At 39.7% G+C, this 25360-nt stretch overlaps 1 protein-coding gene across 4 annotated transcripts in view; it reads right to left on the minus strand.

The window, feature by feature from the left end:
- Nucleotides 1-1027: 1027 nt before the first annotated feature.
- Nucleotides 1028-25360, minus strand: part of chl1a (cell adhesion molecule L1-like a) — a 110210-nt gene continuing 85877 nt past the window's right edge. For 2 of the 4 annotated variants that reach the window (XM_045696134.1, XM_045696133.1), the window contains exons 21-25: nucleotides 24986-25108; nucleotides 23191-23370; nucleotides 12561-12692; nucleotides 9658-9730; nucleotides 1028-1585 (exon numbers count right to left, since the gene is read on the minus strand). In XM_045696134.1, coding sequence (XP_045552090.1) covers nucleotides 1396-1585; nucleotides 9658-9730; nucleotides 12561-12692; nucleotides 23191-23370; nucleotides 24986-25108 — 698 coding nt within the window. In that variant the 3' untranslated portion in view covers nucleotides 1028-1395. Of the gene's footprint in view, nucleotides 1586-9398; nucleotides 9481-9657; nucleotides 9731-12560; nucleotides 12693-23190; nucleotides 23371-24985; nucleotides 25109-25360 lie in introns of all 4 variants that reach the window. The other 2 variants (XM_045696135.1, XM_014145838.2) reach the window with 2 other exon arrangements.

A 25360-nucleotide genomic window follows, 5' to 3' on the forward strand; every position in this document is an offset into this window, starting at 1 on the left:
CTATTTAGTAAAGACCAAATCCATATTATGGTAAGCACAGCTCAAATTAGCAAAGAGAAACGACAGTCCATCATTACTTTAAGACATAAAGGTCAGTCAAAATGGAACATTTCAAGAACTTTGAAAGTTTCTTCAAGTGGAGTTGCAAAAACCATCAAGCGCTATGATGAAACTGGCTCTCATGAGGACCGCCACAAGAAAGGAAGACACTGAGTTACCTCTACTGCAGAGGATAAGTTCATAAGAGTTACCAGCCTCAGAAAGCAGCCTAAATAAAAGTAACAGACCCATCAACATCAACTGTTCAGAGGAGACTGTGTGAATCAGGCATTCATGGTCGAATTGCTGTAAAGAAACCACTACTAAAGGACACCAATAACAAGAAAAGACTTGCTTGGGCCAAGAAACACGAGCAATGGAAATTAGACCGGCGGATATCTGTCCTTTGGTTTGATGAGTCCAAATTGGAGGTTTTTGGTTCCAACCGCCATGTTTTGAAACGCAGAGTAGGTGAACGGATGACCTCCACATGTGTGGTTCCCACCGTGAAGCATTGAGGAGGAGGTGTGATGGTGCTTTGTTGGTGAGACAGTCAGTGATTTATTTAGAATTCAAGGCACACTTAACCAGCATGGCTACCACAGCATTCTGCAGCGATACGCCATCCAATCTGGTTTGCGCTTAGTGGGACTATATTTTGTTTTTCAACAGCACAGTGACCTAACACACCTCCAGGCTGTGTAAGGGCTATTTGACCAAGAAGGAGAGTGATGGAGTGCTGCATCAGATGACCCGGCCTCCACAATCACCCTACCTCAACCTAATTGAGATGGTTTGGGATGAGTTGGACAGCCGGCTGAAGGAAAAGCAGCCAACAAGTACTCAATATATGTGGGAACTCCTTCAAAACTGTTGGAAAAGCATTCCAGGTGAAGCTGGTTGAGAGAATGCTAAGAATGTGCAAAGCTGTCATCAAGGCAAAGGGTGGCTACTTTGAAGAATCTAAAATAGAAAATATAATTTGATTTGTTTAACACTTTTTTGGTTACTACAGTACATGATTTCCTATGTGTTATTTCATAGTTTTGATGTCTTAACTATTATTCTACAATGTAGAAAATTGTGAAAATAAAGAAAAACCCTTGAATGAAAAGGTGTCCAAACTTTTGACTGGTACTGTATATTGAAACTGCAGATGTCCAATCCTGTCTACAAGAATGTGAAAACATTTCCTAATGAATCTGTCACAATGTGGAGGTACAAAATAAATATGCATCATAGACAATTGTGATTGACAGGAATTTAACATTTCTGATTAACATCATGCATCACACAGATGATGCCATTCATTTCCCTTTGCTGTCCCTTTGAAGTCCGAAGGAAGCATTTGTCCCTTCACGCAGTGACCGGGCTGGGTCCATTGGACTCTCTTACAGAGCCTCTGTTTTTGTGGCCAGAGTATTCACCGATAAACGAGCCATCTTCGTTGAACTGGCATTCTTCTTCGTCCCCATAGTCGCTGTCCCCTCCCATGCCCCCATCCAGGGAACATTGGCTAGCCTTCAGTGGGTTTTCCTCGCTGTCACTGTCACACAGCACAAAGGACAGAGGCTCATTTTGGTTACACACACACACACACACATACACACATACACATACACACACACACACACACACACACACACACACACACACCACACACACACGTCTGCATATACACCAGTGTTAATTATGGCTGCTATTTTAGATTTCATGTCAGTCTTAAGGCGTCAGTATGCTTCAGTTTGGCTGGCATGCCCGCATACTCCGTTAAAAGACTTTCACTTCAAATACGAGAAAAAGCAGCAACAGTGTTGTTATTCGATTTTGGGATTCCGAGGCCAGTATACGCTTCCTGAAAATAGTCAGAATGAATCTAAGATAACTCAAGAAATCTGTCATTAATTTAGACGTTTTTGCCGAGGAGATCTTAATCACGCAATTTTATATCTAACTTCGATTTTTGGTGCAGTATTTCTCAATGAACAACAAAGACTTTATTGAAGAATCCCTAATGTTATTGTCAGTCGTCTAAAAGTCTGGACCGTTTTAGTCTAGTTTCAGTCAGTCATTTTATTCATTGAATAATTTATATTTACCTCTAACTTCCTGTGTTAAGAGATGCTTAAATTCAGACAGCCTTGTCCAACTACAATACCCTCCTATATCTTAGCTGGCAACATTGCTATTGTGGTAGATTGTAGCCTACTCTATGGTTAATCCTGGCTATGGTTAAATAGCTGGATAAAGTTTAAACAATTTACAGCTCCAATTCTCTCCTTGTCATAACCATCTGAGGGGGATGAATTACAATTATTCACTTAAAGAGGGAAGAATCTGAGCTTTCCAACAATGACAGAATTATTACAGTAATAATATTTAGCAAATAGTATATACCAGGCGGTGTCTGAGAAAGGCCCGGAAAATGTACAAAGACTGTTCTCCATGCTCCCGTCTGGTAGGTGGTACCGGTACATCAAGGCTCAGACCAACAGACTCCTAAACAGCTTCCATCCCCTGGCTATAAGACCGTTAAATGGCAAACAATTACTGCTCTCCCTCTCCCACAGACTATCCACACTGACTCTATGCCCATCCACAGATCTCTACCCACTCAGACACAACCTACGCTGCTGCTAAAATTATTATTGATGAGATGTATTACTCCATTATGCTGCTGTCCATTGATTATCAATTTCCAATAACATTTATCTATTTATCCTGCTACTGGTCACTATTACTCCTGTTTACATTTGGAAAGTATTCAGACCCCATGACTTTTTCCACATTATATTACGTTACAGCCTAATTCTAAAATTGATTCAATAAAACATTTTCCTCATCAATCAACACACAATACCCCAAAATGACAAAGGAAAACCAGTTTTTTTTCTGCAAATATATGAACAAATAAAAAACAGAAATACCTTATTTACATAAGTATTCTGACCCTTTGCTTTGAGAGTGTAGAGTGTAGTGCATCCTGTTTCCATTCATCATCCTTGAGATGTTTCTACAACTTGATTGGAGTCCACCTGTGGTAAATTCAAATGATTGGACATGATTTGGAAGGGACACACCTGCCTATATAAGGTCCCACAGTTGACAGTGCATGTCAGAGCAAATACCAAGACATGGGGTCGAAGGAATTGTCCGTAGAGCTCAGAGACAGGATTGTGTCAAGGCACAGATCTGGGGAAGGATACCAAACAATTTCTGCAGCATTGAAGGTCCCCAAGAACACAGTTAAATGGAAGAAGTTTGGAACCACCAAGACTCTTCCTAGAGCTGGCAATCAGGGGAGAAGGGCCTTGGTCAGGGAGGTGACCAAGAACCCGATGTCACTCTGACAGAACTCCAGAGTTCCTCTGTGGAGATGGGAGAATCTTCCAGAAGGACAACCATCTCTGCAGCACTCCACCAATCAGGCCTTTATGATAGAGTGGGCAGACGGAAGCCAGTCCTCAGTGAAAGGCACATGACAGCCTGCTTGGAGTTTGCCAAAAGGCACATAAAGACTCTCAGACCAATGGAAACAAGATTATTTGGTCTGATGAAACCAATATTGAACTCTGGCCTGAATACCAAGCGTCACATCTAGAGGAAACATGGGACCATCCCTACGGTCAAGCATGGTGATGGCAACATCATGCTGTGGTGATGTTGTCCAGCGGAAGGGACTAGGAGACTAGTCAGGATCGAAGGAAAGATGAATGGAGCAAAGTATAGAGAGATATTTGATGACAACCTGCTCCAGAGCGCTCAGGACCTCAGACTGGGGCAAAGGTTCACCTTCCAACAGGACAACGACCCTAAGCACACAGCCAAGACAATGCAGGAGTGGCTTCGGGACAAGTCTCTGAATGTCCTTGAGTGGCCCAGCCAGAGCCCAGACTTGAACCCGATTGAACATCTCTGGAGAGACCTGAAAATAGCTGTGGCGCAACACTCCCAATCCAACCTGACAGAGCTTGACAGGATCTGCAGAGAAGAATGGGAGAAACTCCGTAAATACAGGTATGCCAAGCTTGTACCGTCACACCCAAGAAGACTCAAGGCTGTAATCGCTGCCAAAGATGCTTCAACAAAGTACTGAGTAAAGGGTCTGAATACTTACAGTATGTAAAGGTGATATTACATTTTATATACATTGGCAAAAATGTCTAAAAACCTGTTTTTGATTTGTCATTGTGGAGTGTTGTGTGTAGATGGGGGGGGGGACAATTTAATCAATTTTAGAATAAGTCTGTAACGTAACAAAATGTGTAAAAAGTCAAGAGGTCTGAATACTTTCCAAATGAGCTGTATATATTACCATGCGTAGTTATATATTCCTGCTACCAGTCACTTTTCAGCTCTGTTTACATGTATATCCTACTATCAGTCACTTTTTATGTATAAACCCACAACCACTCCAGTACCCCTGTACATTGAATAAGATACTGGCACTGATGTTTTTTAACTCACATCATAGTTCTTGTGTTTTTTATTGTATTTTATGTTCTATTATTATCTACAGTATATTATTATTATCACTGCATTGTTGGGAAAGAGCTCTCAAGGTAAGAATTTCACTGAAGGGGAGAGTGGGGTAAGTTGAGCGGAAGGGGTAAGTTGAGCGGAAGGGGTAAGTTGAGCGGAAGGGGTAAGTTGAGCCAAAGGGGTAAGTTGAGCCAAAGGGGTAAGTTGAGCCTCCCTTGTTTCTAGGAAACCATACACAAAATGTATAATTTGACCAAATATTTAGGAAGTGGTCATCATTTTCATTGAGTCTGTGAAGGAAGAAACCACATGGAAAAAGTGGTAAGCAAGTCCAAAAAACAGATTTTAACAATGTCAAAAGAATGTATTGTACCTAAACCAAAGTAGATACTTTTGTTCTATACATCAGTTGGCGTCTCTATAAGCTTCAATAAACCTAGCATGAAAGTGTATATTAGCCCTACGTGTGATAATATGCATGAAAGTATATATTAGCCCTATGTGGGCTAATATAGTCAAAATGTTTGCCTTGGGATAAGTTGAGCCAATGGTTCAGCCAATGGTAAGTTGAGTAAATTGAAGTGTTTTCTTCCCAGGCGTAACGCAAGGCATTATTGCTGGGATATGAGGTAACAACAGGGCCTGGCCTATGTTAAAAGTGTTTTAAAAAGTACAAAGTGTTTGTTAAGTGTTAAGCCTGTGTTAAGAGATGCTTACAATTATTCAAAGACAAAGACAAAGACTATTGTGATTGTGTGGAATTGTGTTTGGGAAAATAAGGAGACATGGTTTTAAAAAGGTAGTGGTAATATTTAATTCACTACAGACATTTGTAGGCAGCTTAACTTATCCTGTCCATACCAGGGGTAGGTTGTGTCAAAATACATTTTATTTTGAACAAGCTATGTTTTCAAAACTGTATTGTTTACATGAATTCTCATTATTTCCAGGGATTCACAACATCCTGAAATGTATATAGATATCGTTGTTAGAAAGAATACTATATTTCCATTGATGGAGTGATGCTGAATGAAATACTCAACTTACCCCACTCTTCTCTACTGTTTTACACTTGTTGTGTCCTGTGGACGTGGCAAATAAACATTGAAACTTGAAATAGCATTCGTATTTTAAAAATCGGGAAAAAGCCAATCAGCATTCAGCGCTCGAACCACACAGTTTATAACAGACCATATACCACGGGTATGATAAAACATGTATTTCTACTGTTCTAATTACATTGATAACCAGTTTATAATGCAATGAGACACCTCTGGGTTTTGTGGTATATGGCCAATATACCATGACTAAGGGCTGTATCCAGGCATTCCACATTGCGTCGAGACATTCTTGTCTCATCACATTTTCTTCAACTGTAGTGAAAACTAAAGTTTGTTATATTTATATCTTTTTTGATGGCATCTCGTCTCGTTATCGTCATTAGTTTTTGTCAGAGAAAATAGATAATTAATGAATATTTTTTGTAAAATGTAGTTATTGTTGACTAAATTAAATATGCACTATGTAGAAATAGTATCTAATAATTTTCCTAATTTCAGTTTATGTGACAAAACAAGCAAGTATAGTGTAGAGAATCATTTTACCATCTAAACCATGGATGGGCAACTGGCACCCTTTTGTAGTTTCTTTTATTTATAAAAATTTGTGGGGAACTCAGTCGGGGTCTCAACTTACTGTTGAGAGTTAGAATACACAAGACGCAATTTCGAAATTTGGTTGTGCATCAGCAGTCACTCAATTTGCCCATGTCAGGAAATTGTTTAGATTGGTAAAATTAGTCTAGCGACCAGCTATCTAAACTTGTAGTAAGCATGGTAGAATTACCGACTGGGGTGGTGCCCATTGATCATCAGTTATCATATTAAAAACTGTAAACATTTGCCTCCACACTATGGCAAAATGTGTAGAATTACATGAAATTAATTGTAAAACAGATATTTTTTTCTCTCCATCCCATGGCAAAATGAGTAGAATTGCATGAAATTTGTTAGAAAATTGCAAAATCTTCTCTCCGCCTCAACGCAAAACGTGTAGAATTGCAGCCAACTTGATTTAAAACAGCAATATCTAGCAGAAAATGAACTTAAATAAATGTTTTGTTTTCTTTGCTATCACGAAGGGGCACCGCTACAATGGGGGGGGGTATGGATGTGGGTACCACCCACATCAAAGTTGGCCATCCCTGATCTAAACCGCTGTGAAATATATTTTCCATAACCAAAAATATTGTCTTTTCAGCTGTTTGAAGCTGGTGTACAAAACCAAAAGTAAAAGATGCAAAAACAAAACTTCAAAACGGGGGGCATAGAAATAGCGCATATAGAACATACCTACCGATTCTTAGACTTACTTTCAATGAGAATGACAGATCTATAACACACATTTCTATGTGAATTTGGTTAGGTCACCCAAAAAGTTAAATATTGCAGCTTTAACACTGATATACACATACATGCTCACACAGACATGCGCACACAAACAAACTCACAGACGTGTGCGCACATGCACACGGAAACACACACAGCTAACATGGCTTTAACATAGGGGGTGGGGTGTGGTTTGGATAGGGAAAGGGTGGATGGGGGCAAGGGAGGCGGGGTGAGGCTACCACCGTACAATCCCTTCACTTCACTAATTGCTAATTGCCAAGGCTTCAGGACGGAAGGCAATTTCAAATCTCTTTAGATGGAAATTGCCCGAGTGCTGCTCATTCCGTACAGAGTGGCCATATGCAATCCCAGACAAACAACCTGTCATTCCTGGTATTCCCAGGGGAGCACGCCGGGGCCAAGGAGATTAGATGCCAATTTAAGACTGGGCACATGGCCAGCTCGCAGGTGTCTCTCGACAAGACAAAGGGTCACCTCAGTACCAAGGATTTCTCATCACCCTCACTAAAGCCCAGGACCATCAATATGTGGTAATACTCTACATTATCTCTGTCCCATTTAGCATTCATAATTCAGTGTGATATGATAATTTATCAAATGGTTGTACATACTGAATAGTCAACACAAGCATGAGACAATTGATTAGGGGAAGCATTAAGATATAGATGTGAAGATTTACATATCAGGCCTTTAATATTTTCAATAATCTATTAAATCATTAATCTTCTCATATCTGTATGATATTAGGTAATTTTTCAGTTTACACTGGCCTCATTTTAATTGTTACCAATCTGTCTTTCTTTTTTTCTACATCAGAGCTGGCAAACAAGTGCCAATATAACACTAAGTGTTATGTTTATTGGTGGAGTGCGGCAGCCGGTGCGACCCATCATGGGCTGTGTTCGAATACCCATACTAAACATACTGTATACTACATACTTAATGACTATATACTGCATACTATTAGTTCATTTTAGTATACTGTAAACGAACAGTATTATTTTAGTTGAGCATACTAGAGCTTTACCTGTCTACTGGAAGTTGATGCTGTTGCTATGCAACCACTTTCTAGCTTGTTAGCATAACAAATGACTAGCTAAACATTTTATGATTTCGTGTGTGTCAGTAAATTCAATCTGCAGTGCCGGAGTGCGCTCTGGGCGTTCGTAAATCCAGAGCGTTGTCAGACTGTAAATTCTGAGCGTTCGCTCTCGGAGCGTTCAGAGCGCACCCTGGACTCTCTGGCGGAGGAGTAGGGTTGATCCGAGCGTTCAACGGCAGTCAAGCACCCAAGCTAACTGGCTAACGTCGGCTAGCTACTTCCAGACACAAATGAGAGAACACCTCACGCTGACCATTTTACTCACCATAGCAGAGCTGGTTAGGCTGTTATCCAGAGCGTTGATGATTTAACAATGAATTAACAATGTCCATTGAAACGCACAACAACTATACCACTTAGCTAAGAATGTGAATAATCAAGTCAATAAACGTTAGATAGCAGATAGTTAATATACTGCCTGGCAAATTCGATGTATTAGTATCCAACTAACGTTAGGTAACTAACTAACATACCGGTACATACTGCTGTAATGCTATGCGTCTCGTAAGGATAGCGTAGCTAACAAATTGTCAGCCAACATAACGTGTAACGTAACTTATTTGAAAAGTCATTACTTTATTACATTGCTCAACATTTGTCATTAGTTAGTTCAATGAATATGTATTCGCTCGCTGAATTTGCATATTTTCCGCCATTTTCGTCAAATCTGAAAACGTTGTGAAGCCACGCAAATTTTCTGAAGAATTGCATTATGGGCCCTAAAAGTACGGAAATAGTGTTCTATGCATGTATACTTCGTATTTTACCAAATTTAGTAGTACGGCATCCAGGAACTTTTGTTATACTAACTATATCCATACTATGACCAATAAGCATACTATTTACTCAATTCATGTCACAAATAGTACGGTTAGTATGAGTATTCGAACACAGCTATGGTGCGACATCGCCATACTGTGATAAAATTACTGGAGAGTTGCTGCTAGAGTCCCGGGTTCATTTTGGGCTCTGATCTGAATCCAACGTCCTCCTCGACCTCAGCTGCAGCGCCGTGCTCTCTATGAGAGAGGAGTTATTAACTGGGCACTGCGTGGTCACACAGACATGAGAGAGATGGAAGTGCATCACTGATTTTGATGACTTTGGTCATCAAAAGATGTCTCGCCTTTGACCGCCCGTTTAGTTTTTTTTCCAGCTTTGAAGGAAGTCTTTTGTCCTACATGTCTTAGAATAAATCACATTTTAAAGCACATCTACTACATAGGGAGCAACGTACAACAAATGTGTTTGTGATTTTACGCAAGTGCACATGCACCCACCCAGACACACACTGACAAAACATATACTGTACACAATATCCTACTCTACAGAACCATATCAATTGAAGGACAACAATTACCTACATTTTTTGTTTACTTAGCTGCAAACTGTTGGGAATTTTCATTTCTGTGCTGATCCAAGAAAAGCGCATGCATATAAGGTTTTCTTTCGGGACAAGAGAGATGTACAGTAAGGAAATCATGAAAACTATGGAAGTTCTTCTAATCTCATTGCCACAAAGCTCAATCATAAATATATTATAGTGAAAATATATATTGGTGTCAATGTAAGCACTTCCATATTAAATCTCACCATTATCAAGAACAATAGCAAATGGCTCACCTGTAATCACAGAATGTGTCATCATTCATGCCCTGGGACTCAACTTCAGGGTGGAGATCCTCCTTTTCCTTTACTGTAAGATTGAAACACGTTCTATTAGGCTAGTACCAGAAAGCTCTATACAGACTCTTAGAATGTTTTAATTCAATTACATTTAAGGGAAGGAGATTGTCGTAACACTTCATAACATTTTCATGAAAAATGATTTATAAATAATTGATAAATAGTTCATCATTATATAATCATAAACATTCATAAGCATTACCATTCATAAAGATTAGGAACATTTATTATAGTGTATAAAGCATTTATACGCATTTTTACACATTTATAAGAATTTATATTGTCTTATTCATGAAGGTTAATAGAAAATGTAACAGGACATCATTCAAAACGACACTGTGGCAGATCCCGGTTGTGAGAAAGTAACATTGTCCCTGCATTGAGAAAAAGCAGGTCCTACCTTCAGTACAAAACATGATTATTTTGATTGCCCAAATGACATGTGCCAGGAAGAATCAGTGTGGCTTTCAGCAGTACATGTTTGATTGCATTCCATCCCTGAGATATCGAGTGACAGGATGAACCTTTAAAAAGTACTCTGAGAAAAAAAGGTGCTTAGTTAAACCATATAGGATTCTTCAAGCTTGTCCCTGTGTGAAGCGTTCTTACTAGAATCTTCTATAAATGGTTCTACTAATCACCCTTTTATCATCTTCCTAGAACTCTCTATGAAGAGTTCAATTGAGAACTGTTTTATCTTTGAAGGGTTCTTCTTAGAACCCTCTATGAACAGTTCAACCAGCCTTATTAGCCTTTGATATATGTAATGTATTGTCATAAAGAGTTTAATTCTAAAGGCCTTTCTTTGAGGGCCTAGTTATACTCTGTCGCAGTAGTCTGAATCTCCTGGTTTACAAGCCACATCAGGCATTCAAGTCCTGCAACCCACATTCAGAATGACTGACAGGGTAGGGAAGATTAATTAGTGAGACTACCTAAATCATCTAAACTGGAACAGACATCTCAGTAAAAGGTGAAATAAGTCTAACTACTAACAGATTGGATTCATTTAGAAAAATATACTGTATGTTAGAGATGAAAAGGTTATTGGTAGAACCCTTCATAGACGGTTATATGAAGAACCATTCATAGAGGGTTCTACTGTAGGTAGAAAAGAGTTCTACCTAGCACCAAAAGCAAAGCACCAAAAGCAAAGAGTTCTACCTAGCACCAAAAGCCGAAGAACCCTATATGGTTCCACTTTTCACCTTTTTTTCTAAGAGTATATGATAAGTGAAAGAGAATGGTGAACGTAGCGATCAGACTGGTTCCACCAGGCTAGACCAAAGCCATGCCGTTCACTAAAACATTTTGTGTGAATGAGCCACTGTAGTTGGAGAGCCGGCCATTGTCTTAGCACTCTGTAACTGAAGCCTATTATTGTTCCTGTGATCTACAATACAAAACATCATTTAGTTTTAATGTGAAACCTGAGAAGCTTCATATATGAACAGTAAACTGCCAAAATAAAGGAAACACTTCAGTTGTTTGAGCTGTTATAGTGTGGGTTGCAGGTCCACTCAAGAGGGCAAACAAAAGGTAAAAAACAACAAAAACAAAGCCATTCTGAGTCATCACCTTCAACCTATGATGAAGAATTTCTATACTGATGGGAGTGGTCTCCTTTAGAATGACAATGCCCCAGTCCACAAGTGGTCATTGAATGGTTAGATGAGCATGAAAACGACGTAAACCATATGTCATGGCCGTCTCAGTCACCAGATCTCAACCCAATTGAAAGTTATGGGAGATTCTGGAGCGGTGCCTGAGACAGCGTTTTCCACCACAATCAACAAAAAATTATGGGAATTTCTTGTGGAAGAATGGTGTCGCATCCCTCCAATAGAGATTCAGACACTTGTAGAATCTATTCCAAGGCGCATTGACGTTGTTCTGGCAGCTCGTGGTGGCCCGACACCCTATTACGGCCCTTTATGTTAGTGTTTCCTTTATTTCACAACACGTATGTAACACAAATGTGTAATTTTCTCATAGTTAAAACCACAGAAGGATATGAACAACAAACATCTCAAATGACCAAAAATATCTCCTCAACCATCCTGAATGCTCTTTTGTGCGTCTGTTCAAAACGATTTCCAACAGCTCTATGTGTAAATATGATTAAAAAGTAAAGGGGCTTTTGAGAGAGACAAAGGAGAGGGGTTTCATGAAAAGCATCAGGACAAGTAAAGGAGGGAATACAGGGGTGATGAAATATTCAGTGTTCATGTTAACAGCTCCCGCAGGCGGAGAGGGGAGAAATGGTGAGAGCGAAAGAGAGCGGGTGAGACGGCAGCACCTTTGTGAGGCCGAGACGGGTGCACAAAGGCTAGAGAAGAGCCAGGGCCGGGTCCAGGTGAAGGCGGAGAAGGGGAACAAAGCTGGCTGATTCCAACCTGTCTTTGACAACCCTAGTAATCAGCGGTGCCGGACTGGGACACGAGGGCCACAGCACAGAAAGGAGGGACAATTGGGAAGGAAAGAAGGCCTCTAGCACCTTGCCGATGTTTCACACACACAGGGTTGAATGGGGTTTGTCTGATTTCCCACATGCATGGACAGATTGACATGCACGGTATGCAAAGAGCATTCCCACACAGCTAAAGTTGTTAGCCAGGTTCGGGGTCAATTTTATTTCACTCAAATCAGGAAATTAACAGACATTCAATTTGTGAATAAACAAAAAAAATCACCATTGAAAACAATAGGGTAATGTTCGGTTGATGAATTGAAAAGCAATTTATTTCCTCTATCCAATTAAATAGATGCCAAAACCAGCGAAGTTCAAAGACAAAACTGACCTTGGACACTGGAAGACATGTTTGGGTGAGATGGCGTACCTGCGTATTTGCCACCCTTGTTGCGGGTCACGAAGCATGCGATGAGCACAGTGAGGGTGAGGAGAGCCACAGCGCACATCATCCCGATGAACCAGCCCTGGGTGGAAACTCCCAAGTGAAGACTGGCCAAACCTAACCCACCCCAAACAGACAAATGAGGTTAGTTTGCCCCATGCCCTAAACAACTCATTTAACAACAAGTACATTAGAAAACAGATAGCACAAAAACTGCTTGGCATGTGAACCATATGGAAGTCCGTTGAGGTCATGAAAATAACTTTTTTTCTCAATAGACCTCCATAGTTCAATGATATCCCCTATTGTTTTATTTTTTCACTTTCCCCTGGTAACATTTGTCAATCACTTATAAAATAATATAAAATGAAGGACACAGGAAATAAAAACACATCTCACGATAATTGTCGACAAATGCTTGTCAATCTGGTATTCTGTTGTTGTGAGTGGAATGGACAGTTGATGGCTACCAATTGCACACCATGGGACTATTCTCTCTTACCTTTGACCCTGGTCTGTATAACGTCTTCGAAAATACTAGCATTATCGAGCCGTGACTTGGCCAAGAGACGCACAGTGTACACCGTCCCAGGCTCCAGCCCTTCAATCAAGTGGAAATTCTTAGAAGTGTTTACTGCTTCTGAAATCCTCCAGTTACCTTCACCTACAGGATTCGCACAACCATCATGTGTTATTAGTCAGGCTAGCAGCACATGGTAAGGACTATCGCCATGCTAAACACTACTTCCACGACGACAACAACACTGTAAAATACATTGTTTACATTTCAGATAATGGAAACAAAGTATAAATTAATTGTAAGTTACTGAAATGCAATAGCAGTCAGTTCGTGCGTACAGTACAGTCAAGCCCTATATATTCTTATAACTAGGGCTGTGGTGGTCATGAAATTTTGTCAGCTGCTGATTGTCAAGCAAAAAACTACCGGTCTCACTGTAATTGACTGTTAATTAACATAAACACATTTAGCATCTCCTGTCTTCCACACATGATGCAGACCTTTGGAACATCTACATTTTAAAAAGTCTAATAAATCCATGCAATATAGCCTACCCATCACAATAAATCCAGTATTTATTTTAGACAGGTCTAAAGATATGAAGAAAATGTAGTCTATTTCAGAAGAACAGAATAGCATAGTCTGCATGGTCCTTATGTTAGGCCCTGATCTGGCTATGCCATATAGCTGTGAGCTACACTAGTTCATTTAACAGAAAAGATTTGCTTAGAATTCCGTAGCATTATTTTATATTACTTTATAGTATGAAGAATACAATTGAACCTAGTTGAATAAAATAGAAAGGGTCTTTTCTCCACACATGCATTCTGTGTTGAGCGGTTAACAAAGAAACAGGTACTCCCTATATGCTTAATTTAGAGTTATTTATGTAACTTTAGTTGTGATACAAATGTTGGCCTATATGTTTAGATTTTTAATACATTCTAAGGCTGTATGATGTGACTAATGATGATTTGAAAAAAGTTGCATGAAAGGCATGAGCTCTGCTTTGTTTCTTGCACAGGCCGCACACACTTCATCAGTCTCTCATTCACAATTTGACAAGCACTTGATAATACCTCGGATTTCCCGGCTGCATCCCCTTTGTGTGGCTCTAATTTCCCCCCAAAAAATCCATGCATTTTGTGGCCAGTGCCGTTATGCCCTTTGGCTGAATATAATCATTATAAATCCCTTCTCCCTACTGCCTGCCCAAAGCACCTCTCACTCACATGCCTCTCAGTCACATGATTGGGTATTTCTCACAGGCTACAAGTGAAGACCGACACATCGGGGACGCAACTGCACGCATCCTTATCCAATTCCGAGGCGCATATTGAAGATATTGGAAGAACTTTCCACATTTACTTTTCATCAGCCAACAAGATGAGTAGGCCTAACAAATAGAAAAAACACTAGCCTATGTCAATCTACTATCCCCATAGTACAAAAGTTGACCTATTCTGTGCGAGAAATAAATATTCCAAACATAGTCTGGTACAATTGTGGGATGCGAAAGGTCCCAAATTAATACAACCACTAGCATTAAAAAAACTTTTTTAAGCAATGAGCCCGACGCAACAGATGAGAATGTTTAGCTTAAAATGTTGATAAACTAATAAGCTATTTCTTCATAGCAATGCGCACACGCAGAAGGCGATAAGCGCAAATATTTCATTAGCAGGAAAACACCATTATCAAAAGTGACCACAAATGCAATTATGCATGTAATGCTTTTATTATAAAGGTGCATTTTTATGGTGAAAATGAGCTTCCCCAAACTTGAAACACTTGCGCTGCGTATGTATGCCAGTTAGGCTCTACACCCATTGTAAAGCGGATTCATGTGCTTCATTTTAAGCAGTTATTTGGTGACTTTAGTTGTGATACAAACCTTATCATAACATATATGCCTATGGGCTAGGCTACATGAGGTGTTGGATTATGATTTGAAAAAGTTGCAAAAAAATGCATGCGCAGTTTTTCTTAAGCTGGGCATCATCGATAATATATAATTCACAAGTGATAGGCTAATATTGTCACCCATCACACTATTCTTAATTTAATCTTGTCTTTACATATACTAAATAATATATGTGTGAAATTTGTTTTAATTTAGAATGGACCATTATCATGCACCTGTATTGAACAGGGGCAGCGGGGGAAAAAAGACATGTCATCTATGCACTTAAGTAGCGAATGAAGGATGCTTTTCCCGTGGTTCATTTTCATGCCAGCCAGGTAGGCTTTACTCCTGTTTTAAAGAGAAGCAATTTGCTTAATATTACAAAGGTGGAGAAATAAATATAGTAAGTCTAGCCTATAGAAAGCTGATGGGATCATCCTCTTTTTAATAGAGGCCATCACTCTGTTTTCTCACGCAATTACATAGCCTATAGAAATGTTGAGCAACATTAGCTCATAGGCTCTCATGAAGTGTTTGATTAGATTTTTGATCACATTTGCATTGATGTCAGAGTGATTAGAGAGACAATAGAGTAGTTCGCCAGTTCAGTAAGCTACTAATGACCATCAGCAGCATCAAAGCTTGGAGAAGCCTAATTACCGTTACTAAACGGTCACATGCAATTTGACTACCATCATGACTCGTGACCACCGGTGTGCCGGTAACATGGTCACCGTAACAGCCCTACTTATGACATATACTGTAACTACATGCGTCCATTTAAAAAAAGGGTAATACACTAGCATTGTGCTACTTTTAAAAAAAGCTGTGGGGGTTAGAGAGTAGCTTACGGTTATTCATATAAGCGACATAAAGCTGAGAGTCCTGTTGCTCGTCCACGGCAGTCCAGCTGATTTTTACAAAGGTGTCACTCACATAGGAGCTTATGTTAAACAGGGCTGGGACTGATAAAGAGAGAAGAAATGAAGGGGAAAGAAAAGAGAGGCAGGGAAGAGAGGATTAGTGAAGCCAAATCGGATCCCCCAAGTAAAGAACACTGCAGCCACTAGGCACCCTTCAAGGAGACCGTTAGAAAGCAAGGCAGGCATCCTCTACTTGATTGTGTGGAATTGGATTTGGTGTACAGGGAGATATATAACTTAGGCACGTCTTCTGAGCTGCCATTTATGACATCCCACATGCAATAATATCTAAATAGATCCGACTACTTAATGTCTGGAAATGGTATTGTTGTCGGAGACACAGAGTGAAAAATTAATCATAATAGAAATATAGCAAAAAACAAAGGAGCATCATAGTAGAAGTGTGAGTATGTAGTATACCTAAGGAGGAAGGAGTTGCATTCACAGGAATCGAGCTGGGAGGAATGAGAGAGCAGTTCTGCCCTGAAATGAAAGATGCACCTCAAGTTCCAATGTACCCATTGAAATAGTTTCTACATTTCTACAATTGTCTTGTTTACGTAATGACCCAAATTGTACTTTGTCAACATTTACACGACATCTACAATGGAGGTCTACTAATGGTAGGCTCAGTGTCAGGTATCAATGTAGTGTTATTGAATGCTGAAACAAATTACAATTAAGGCTCTACAAATTGACATCTCGCCACAAATTACAAATGCCTATTTATGGTTAAAAATTACGCTGCTACCACTACTGTATACTACAGTGGCATCATTCAACACATTCTTTTGAAGGGCCACTGATGGCCAAATACTATATTTTTGCATTAATTCCATATCTTGTTTTATTACAAGCCTAAATCCCAGAATTAGCCTAGCGAGCAAAGCTGGTTGAAATGATGTCAAAATGTATGTAAAACAGATTCTAATGACATCATTTCAACCCGTTTTGCCCGCTGGGAAGGGGGCATGTGCCTCTTTAATTTCGATGGGCATGACACCACTGGTATACTGTTACTAATGTTAGGGCAATTATCATCACACTACTACCCTATCGAAATATCACACACAATTAACACATTCCGTTTGCAATTCTAACATGTTCCAATGGCATGGGAAATGACTTGATAAACTATTTCCAAAACATTTTAAATGTATTAAGGATCTAAAAATTCACTCCAAACTATAGCTTTTAAGGTAATTGTGAAAGCAAAGATAGGGTAGAATGCCTTTTACATTCAACATGTTACAATTCAATGTGTTACAATAAAACGTGTTATTGTGTAATTCATGTAATTCCAACACATTTTTAACAAGTAGATTTCCGGTAAGGTACTACTACCACAACTAATGCTATCTGTATTTGGAATTCTATCCAGGAAGCCTATGGATACATACTCCTCCCAGTGGGTGCCACAGCTGGAATGGTGGAGAAATCTTCAGAGGGAGAAGTGCTCAAATAAGGCACCACATCACAAACATGAGGAAAGCTAGTCTCCAGGCACAGTCAAACACCAAATACCATACACATGTGTACGTATGCACCGATGCATGCACGCACGCACGCACACACACACATACATACACAGCCATAATCCATCAATACGCACAACACAAAAAAAACTACAACCATCATCTATCAATGATGATGACAGCCAAATGGTACATTTTTAATCAGTCAGACATATGCAAGGGATACACAAAGCACAACACTAAAGCCAGGTATTGATCTTTTCAAAACAACTGACATGATGAAATGTGCTTTATGAAGAGCTTATACACTGAGCATACCAAACATTTGGAACACCTTTCTAATATTGAGTCGCATCCCCTTTTGCCCTCAGAACAGCGTCAATTCTTCGGGGCTGACCCATTTTGACTCAAATGCTTCCCACAGTTGGCTGGATGTCCTTTGGGTGGTGGACCATTTTTGATTCACACGGGAAACTGTTGAGTGTGAAAAACAGAAGCGTTGCAGTTCTTGACACAAACCGGTGCGCTTGACACCACTATCATAACCCGTTCAAAGGCACTTACATTTTTTGTCTTGCCAATTCACCATCTGAATGGCACACATACACAATCCATGTCTCAATTGTCTCAAGCCTTAAAAATATTTATTTAACCTGTTTCCTCCCCTTTATTTACTATGATTGAAGTGTATTTAACAAGTGACATTAATAAGGGATCATAGCTTTCACCCGGATTCTAAATATCACATACACATGTTAAGATGTGTTTAAGATGTTGCCGACTGAGATGGCAGCATTGCAACTAGCTCTTAGAAAACTTTTATTAGCTCAGGAAATGTTTTGTGTCATTACATACAGCCGGGAAGAACTATTGGATATTAGAGTGGTGGTAACTCACCAGAACTACCAGCATTATGACCAGGAATACGACTTCCCTGGAGCCGATCCTTTGTTCACTCTCCCCAGAGCAAGTGAACTTATTCCAGAGGCCGACCCAAAACCTTGCCGGCGGAGGAGAGGCACTCGAGGCGGCATGCTGGTTCGACTTAGGAGGCGCGCACACTATCCACCGCTTCCGAGTATATTACTCGCTAATGTTCAATCTTTGGATAATAACGTTGATGAGCTTAGAGCAAGGATTTCTTTCCAGAGAGACATCGGGGCCCTCAAAGAACTTCACTGAACTTTATGCAAACTGGAAACCACATATCCTGAGGCTGCATTTATTGTAGCTGGGGATTTTAACAAAGCAAATCTGAGGACTAGGCTGCCGAAATTCTACCAACATATTGACTGTCCTACTCGCACTACTAAGACTCTCAACCATTGCTATTCAAACTTCCGGATGCTTACAAGGACCTCCCCCGCCCTCCTTTCGGCAAATCTGACCCCAACTCCATCTTGCTCCTCCCGAAACTCAAACAGGAAGTGCCCGTGCTTTGTACTATTCAACGCTGGTCTGACCAATCGGAATCCACGCTCTCAGTCCCATCAGAGCTGGGACCGAGAGACTGAAAAACAGCTTCTATCTCAAGGGCACCAGACTGCTAAACAGCAATCACTAACTCAGAAAAGTTGCTGCCTACATTGAGACCCAATCACTAGCCACTTTAATAAATTGATCACTAGTCACTTTACACAATGCCACTCTAAATAATGCCACTTTAATAATGTTTACATATCTTACACTACTCATATCACAAGTATATACTGTATTTTATACCATCTACTGCACTTTGCCTATGCCGCTCGACCATCGCTCATCCATATACTTACATTTACATATTCTCATAAACTCCTTTAGATTAGTGTGTATTAGGTAGTTGTTGGGGAATTGTTAGATTACATGTTAGATATTACTGCACTGTTGGAACTAGAAGCACAAGCATTTCGCTACAACATGGCATAGACTGACCAGGTGAATCAAATCAAATTGTATAGGTTTTTTTTTTAATTTAACCTTATTTATTTAAGTGAATGTGATACCATAGAATAGTTTAGCCTGTCCGGAAGCAAGATGTCGGTCTCGGCGACATGGCTGGATTTCCTTTTACAACATTTCGCATTAACATCTGCTAACCATGTGTATGTGACAAATAAAATTTGATTTGATTTGAGGATTGTTTTGATCACGTGGACTGGGATATGTTCCAGGTAGCATGCAAAAATAATCTAGACGCATACATGGATACAGTGACTGAGTTCATAAGGAAGTGTATAGGAGACATAGTATCCACTGTGACTATTAAAACCTACCCTAACCAGAAACCGTGGACAGATAGTAGCATTCACGCAAAACTGAAAGCGCAAACCATCGCCTTTAACAATGGCAAGGCGACTGGTAATATAAACAGTGTAGCTAGCTATTCACTCCGCAAGGCAATCAAACAAGCTAAACGTCAGTCTAGAGATAAAGTGGAGTCGCAATTCAATGGCTCAGACACGAGACGCATGTGGCAGGAAAACCAGCCACGTCGCCGAGACTGACATCTTGCTTCCAGACAGGCTAAACTATTCTACGGTATCTCATTCACTTAACAATGCTTACATATCTTGCATTACTCCTCTCATATGCATATACTGTTTTTTCTATACTATTCTACTGCATCTTAGTCCGTTCCGCTCTGACATCGCTCATCCATATGTATATAGTCTTAATTCATTCCTACTTAGAATTGGGTGTATGGGTATATGTTGTGTAATTTGTTAGATATTACTTGTTAGATATTACTGCACTGTTGGAGCTAGAAACACAAGCATTTCGCTACACCCGCAATAACATCTGCTAATCACGTGTATGTGACCAATACAATTTTATTTTATTTGATAAATATGTGTATGTCTTGCCTAGTTAAATGTAAAAAAATTAAGTATGTGACCTATACAATTTGATTTGATTCACTTGGTCAGTCTATGTCATGGAATGAGCAGGTGATCTTAATGTTTTGTAGATTCAGTGTATAGTTACAGTAAATGCAATAAAGAGGAACAATGGGTACATAATGAAGATGCGCTTGCTTATCCCGGGAAACTTTTTACATGTCAATTTTCAAAGGATAAAGCTAACAACATTAACAACGTCATAGTTAAGAACATTATAAAAATATGGAAAGAAAATTAAACGTATTTTACAAGAATCAATATCACTCCCTAAACACAACCTTATGGAACAATACTTGGATAGCTTTTCAGAATTCACAGATTAGTTTTCCATGTGGACCAATTTAAGGCATAGAAACCATTAATGACTTGGTAACAGGAAATACATTTATTTTCATGACAGAATTAAAAAGTAATTTTGGACTGAACAATGTAGATAGTTTCAAATACACGCAACTTAAAAGTTACATAACACAACATTTCGAATTGAAATCTTTTGGACATCAGAGCAACCTTGAGGGAATCTTATTTGTTCAACGTGTGCTCCCTTCTCCGGCCTCTAGGTAACCAGGCTGCTCATGTTTCTTGTTTTAAAGTTCTGTTCCTTTATTAAATGTATTCACTCCCTGAACTTGTTTCCTGACTCTCAGCGCACATCGTTACAATTTGAGTCAGGAAAGGATGTTCATATGATAGGGAAGATATACAAAACCTTGCAGAGAGCATGTCCAACTGACAATCTCTTAGGAAAAAATATAAACTATTGGAACCAAGATTTAAAAAGAACTGATGTTGGCACAAGATGGAGGGAAAGTAGGAGCATAACTAACGAAATTACAGTTAACGATAATTTACGCTTAATCCAGTATAAACTAATGTATAGAATGTATTATACAAAAGACAAAATTCACAAATTCTACAGCACAAGGCCAGAGTCATATCTTAAGTGTAAAACTAATAATGACTCAATAATCCATGCTTTCTGGGAACGCTATAAAGTCCGGAAATTGTGGGCGTAGCTAGAAAGTTGGCTGTCAGAAGTATTACAATGCAAACTTACTTTTAATCCGTCTGTCTTCATATTTCAAGACATGGCATGTGGGGGTGTAGTGAGATACCCGATGGGTTGGACGATTCTCTTCATCACTCATCTTGAAACCCGCCATCATTAACACAATGGAAAAATGTAATGATTTAATATTTAAATACTGAAAGTGCGTGGGCTACAGAAAGAAACAAAATGGTGCAGTTTCAGGTCATGTGGCGGAAAGTGATGCGGCCGCTGGAGATCGGGGGGGTGCAAGTGGGTCTGGGCAGGTGTGATGTAGTTGATGTTTGTACGATGTAGTCGTTTGTACAGTATGTGTATGTTTTGTATTGTTTATAAAATATCAAATAAAATTTTAAAATAAAAAATCATCTTTCACCTGGAATCACCTGGTCGGTCAATGTTATGGAAAGAGCAGGGGTTCCTAATGTTTTGTGCACTCAGTGTAATTGAATCTCTGGTGAAACAGTTTTTCTAAGGGATTTTTGGTAGGTGGTTTTGCTATCTGTATTAAATGCAACATACATTTTTTTTCACTTTTTTGCTACACCATGAGGAGACAGACAAAATGAGATGGTTTTAGACCCGTTGAAGAGTCCAACACATTGTTCTGATATCACTGCTGTTGTGTCCTTGTATCACAGCTGTTGTTCTTGTTCAGTTAGTAGTTTCTCTTTTTCTATTTCCTTTGTACCATACTCTTATTTCTTTCTCTCACTCATGTCACTCTCTCTCTCTCATCCTCTCTCTCGCTCTCTCACAGGCACAGGCACCCACCCACACTCAAATACAAACAGAAACAAAACACATAACCCTCTTTCCCATATTCCCATGATGCATCTCACAGTGCCATGAATGTTCCATTGTATGTAGTACCATCTCCATACTCTCTATCACCTCCCATCAATGTCTCCAAACTCATTGCGTTCCAGGTCCCCTATTGCCACACATACATCTTGTAGATAACAATGACTGACTTGGCCGGAAGGCACACGTGCCTAATAGGCCCTTCTATCTCCATTCAGAGCCATATACTCTACCATGTTCAGTAATGACAGACACTATAATGTCTCAATAGGAGCACTGACTCCAAGCACGGACTACAACTCCCTTCAACACTTCAAAAACTGGTTGTCTCAACAATGAGTTCTCATTCAACTTCATCAACGTGGCTGCCTGATATTTGCTAAAAGTTGTCAGAATATACAGTTTGTCTCATAATCTAGATGTCAACCACAACAACAACAAAAGGATTTGAAGCTGTTGTTGAATATTTGTTTGCACATTTATTTGCATAACACTTAAGTGTAAACTATACATGTGTAGTAGTATTTGGCTTGACATGAATGGATGCGATTTCAAAACAACGTCTGCAGGTGTAGGAGAAAGTTTAGGGTTATTTACTATTACCTTGTTTTGCTACTAGTTCGTTGTAAAAAACAAGCTAGCCTTTTAACTTCCCACATCTCCCCATATGATATAATAATGTTGCTTGAATGCGTTCACGCCAATATCAGCAAAAAATATAACCTAATTTTTCCTCACGGCAAGGTAGCAGAAAAATGCTGTAAAAACTTTACCAACTTTTCAATTTAAAAATAGCCTAGAATCACACAGTTATTATTACTTCCAAACAAAAAACCTTTTGTGGATTCTAATAAATCAACATTGTTGTTTGGATTATTGTTTGAGGAGTCGCTGAGATTATATTTGGTTATGAGCTACAAGCGTACCGACGCCTACTACAAGTAACCGTAGCTGCGTTGCGTAGTGTTTTGTTCCGTAGCGTGAAGTAATCATTGAGTTTAACACAGCCATCAACTCCCTCAACCATGATCCATCCCCCTGTGGATTGGCTACTCACTTGCTTCTGTGACCGTGCTACCCTCCTCCATGCGCTGGGGTCCGCAACCCACCCTGGTGCAGGCGCTCAAGTAAAACATGTACTTGCTCATCTCCCCCAGGCCCTGCAGGAGCCACTGGGTGGTGTCGGCACTGCTGACGTTCACCTCCTGCATGTCCCCCATCGCCAACGTCTCATTTACTATAGAAGAAGAAAATAATAGAAGCCATTTAGCAGATGCTTTTATGCAAAGCGACTTACAGTCATGCGTGCATAATTGTTTACATTTTTTATTTAACCTTTATTTAACTAGGCAAGTCAGTTAAGAACAAATTCTTATTTACAATGACGGCCTACCCCGGCCAAACCCTAATGACGAAGGGCCAATTTTGCGCCGCCCTATGAGACTCCACAATCACGGCCGGTTGCGATACAGCCTGGGTCTGTAGTGACGCCTCCAGCGCTGAGATGCAGTGCCTTAGACCGCTGCGCCACTCGGGAGCCCGAGTTTTACGTATGGGTGGTCCCGGGAATCAAACCCACTATACTGGCGTTGCAAGCGTCATGCTCTACCAACTGAGGTACAGAGGACCACCCAAGAAGAAGATATACACACACACATACACATACACAAAAATACACATTTGTTTGGAGAGGCTGGAGCAGAGATCATCTCATGCAGCTCACAGTCAAACATTCACATGACACGGGTCATGACCTTTGTGCCAGGAGTTTTGTGAGCTGACTATGTGAGCTGATGAGGAAAACAAGACTCTAGTTACAAGACTTGACTAAGAGTCTGAGGCCTACTCATATGCTGTAATTAGGCTCCAGAGGTTTTCATTGTCAGGTCTCGTGGTAAATAAATGGAGTATTTTACCCATCGATTACAGATTCCAATTACTGCACTTACAATTCACTGCCTTCCTTTTTTCTGTATTAGTGGCTTTCCATGTTATTCCTAAAGACGTTGCTCTGAAGCAGCATGTACATAAAGAGATACCTCTATACAATGATAAGGTTTAATAAGATGTCCTTGTTGATTTTTTTGTTGTTGTTGTAATACTGTATATTTGCCAGCCTGTTAGACTCTCTGAACCAGTTCTATTGTAATGCTCATATTCCCACTGGCTCCTTGTACTTTAATATCAGTGAAATGCTGATATCTGATGACAAGCAGTGAAAAGGGCATGCTGGCTGCATTCAGATGCTCGACTGGCTCAGTGGGTGCTAGAACAACTGCAGGGAAGGGTCTCCCATAACATTCAGAAATGTCAGGCAAAAAAAAATGCAGGTAAAAGGAAAATGTAATGAAAGCCTCTTACATCAGTGTTCACTCCATAAGATAAGTGTTCTCTTCATATAGGATGTGAATGGTTTCATTTGAATTCCATGTGATAGAAAGCATATAATGACATATGAACACTAGTCATGTCTTCTTTTGATTTAGTAAATGTTTCCATTCTATTAGGGGGAAAACAGCAACTACATTTTATATGCCTATAGAGGTAACCCTCTGCCAGTGGGCAATACCAATAATTGAGCTTTAGAGAGAACCCAATTGACCATTGAGTATTTAAACAGCACCATCTAGTGCAGGTTTTGATAGTGCAGCTATTGGAACAACAGCAAAACTGTACTACAGTAAATGACCAGTCTAAACTGGCTGCTAGGTAATAGTAGGTCAAGAGTAATATTCAGCTGGTAAAATTGTGGTGAAGTTGTGTGTACATACTCATCTACTGTAGTAATACTAGAGTGGTCATATGAGTACATACTCATGAAGTAATACTAGGGTGGTCATGTATGTACATACTGAGTTGGTACTGCAGGAGATATCCCATAAGGATGCCGTTGGCCTCAAAGGGGGGTGCCCACACCAGGGTGATAGAGTCTCTCTGGGCGTTTGACACTGTCAGAATGGGCACTTGTTCGGGAACTGTCAAACATAGAAAAACAAACAAATATTACACATTCAGCCTACAATCCGTCATAATCGTATTGAACATACTTCTTAGGCTTACCTTGCTGTGAAATCTATAGGCTTTAGCGTTCACATATTTTGAGCTTCATTTTACAGCAACTCACACAAATGATGTATTAATATACACTATAAGACAAACACTCAGTGCTTAAGATATATAAGACAGTATAAGACAAACACAAACACTACAGTAACATGTTGTGTTCT

The sequence above is a fragment of the Salmo salar genome, chromosome ssa15 (genome assembly GCF_905237065.1).
Source record: "Salmo salar chromosome ssa15, Ssal_v3.1, whole genome shotgun sequence".
Taxonomy (NCBI): Eukaryota; Metazoa; Chordata; class Actinopteri; order Salmoniformes; family Salmonidae; genus Salmo; species Salmo salar.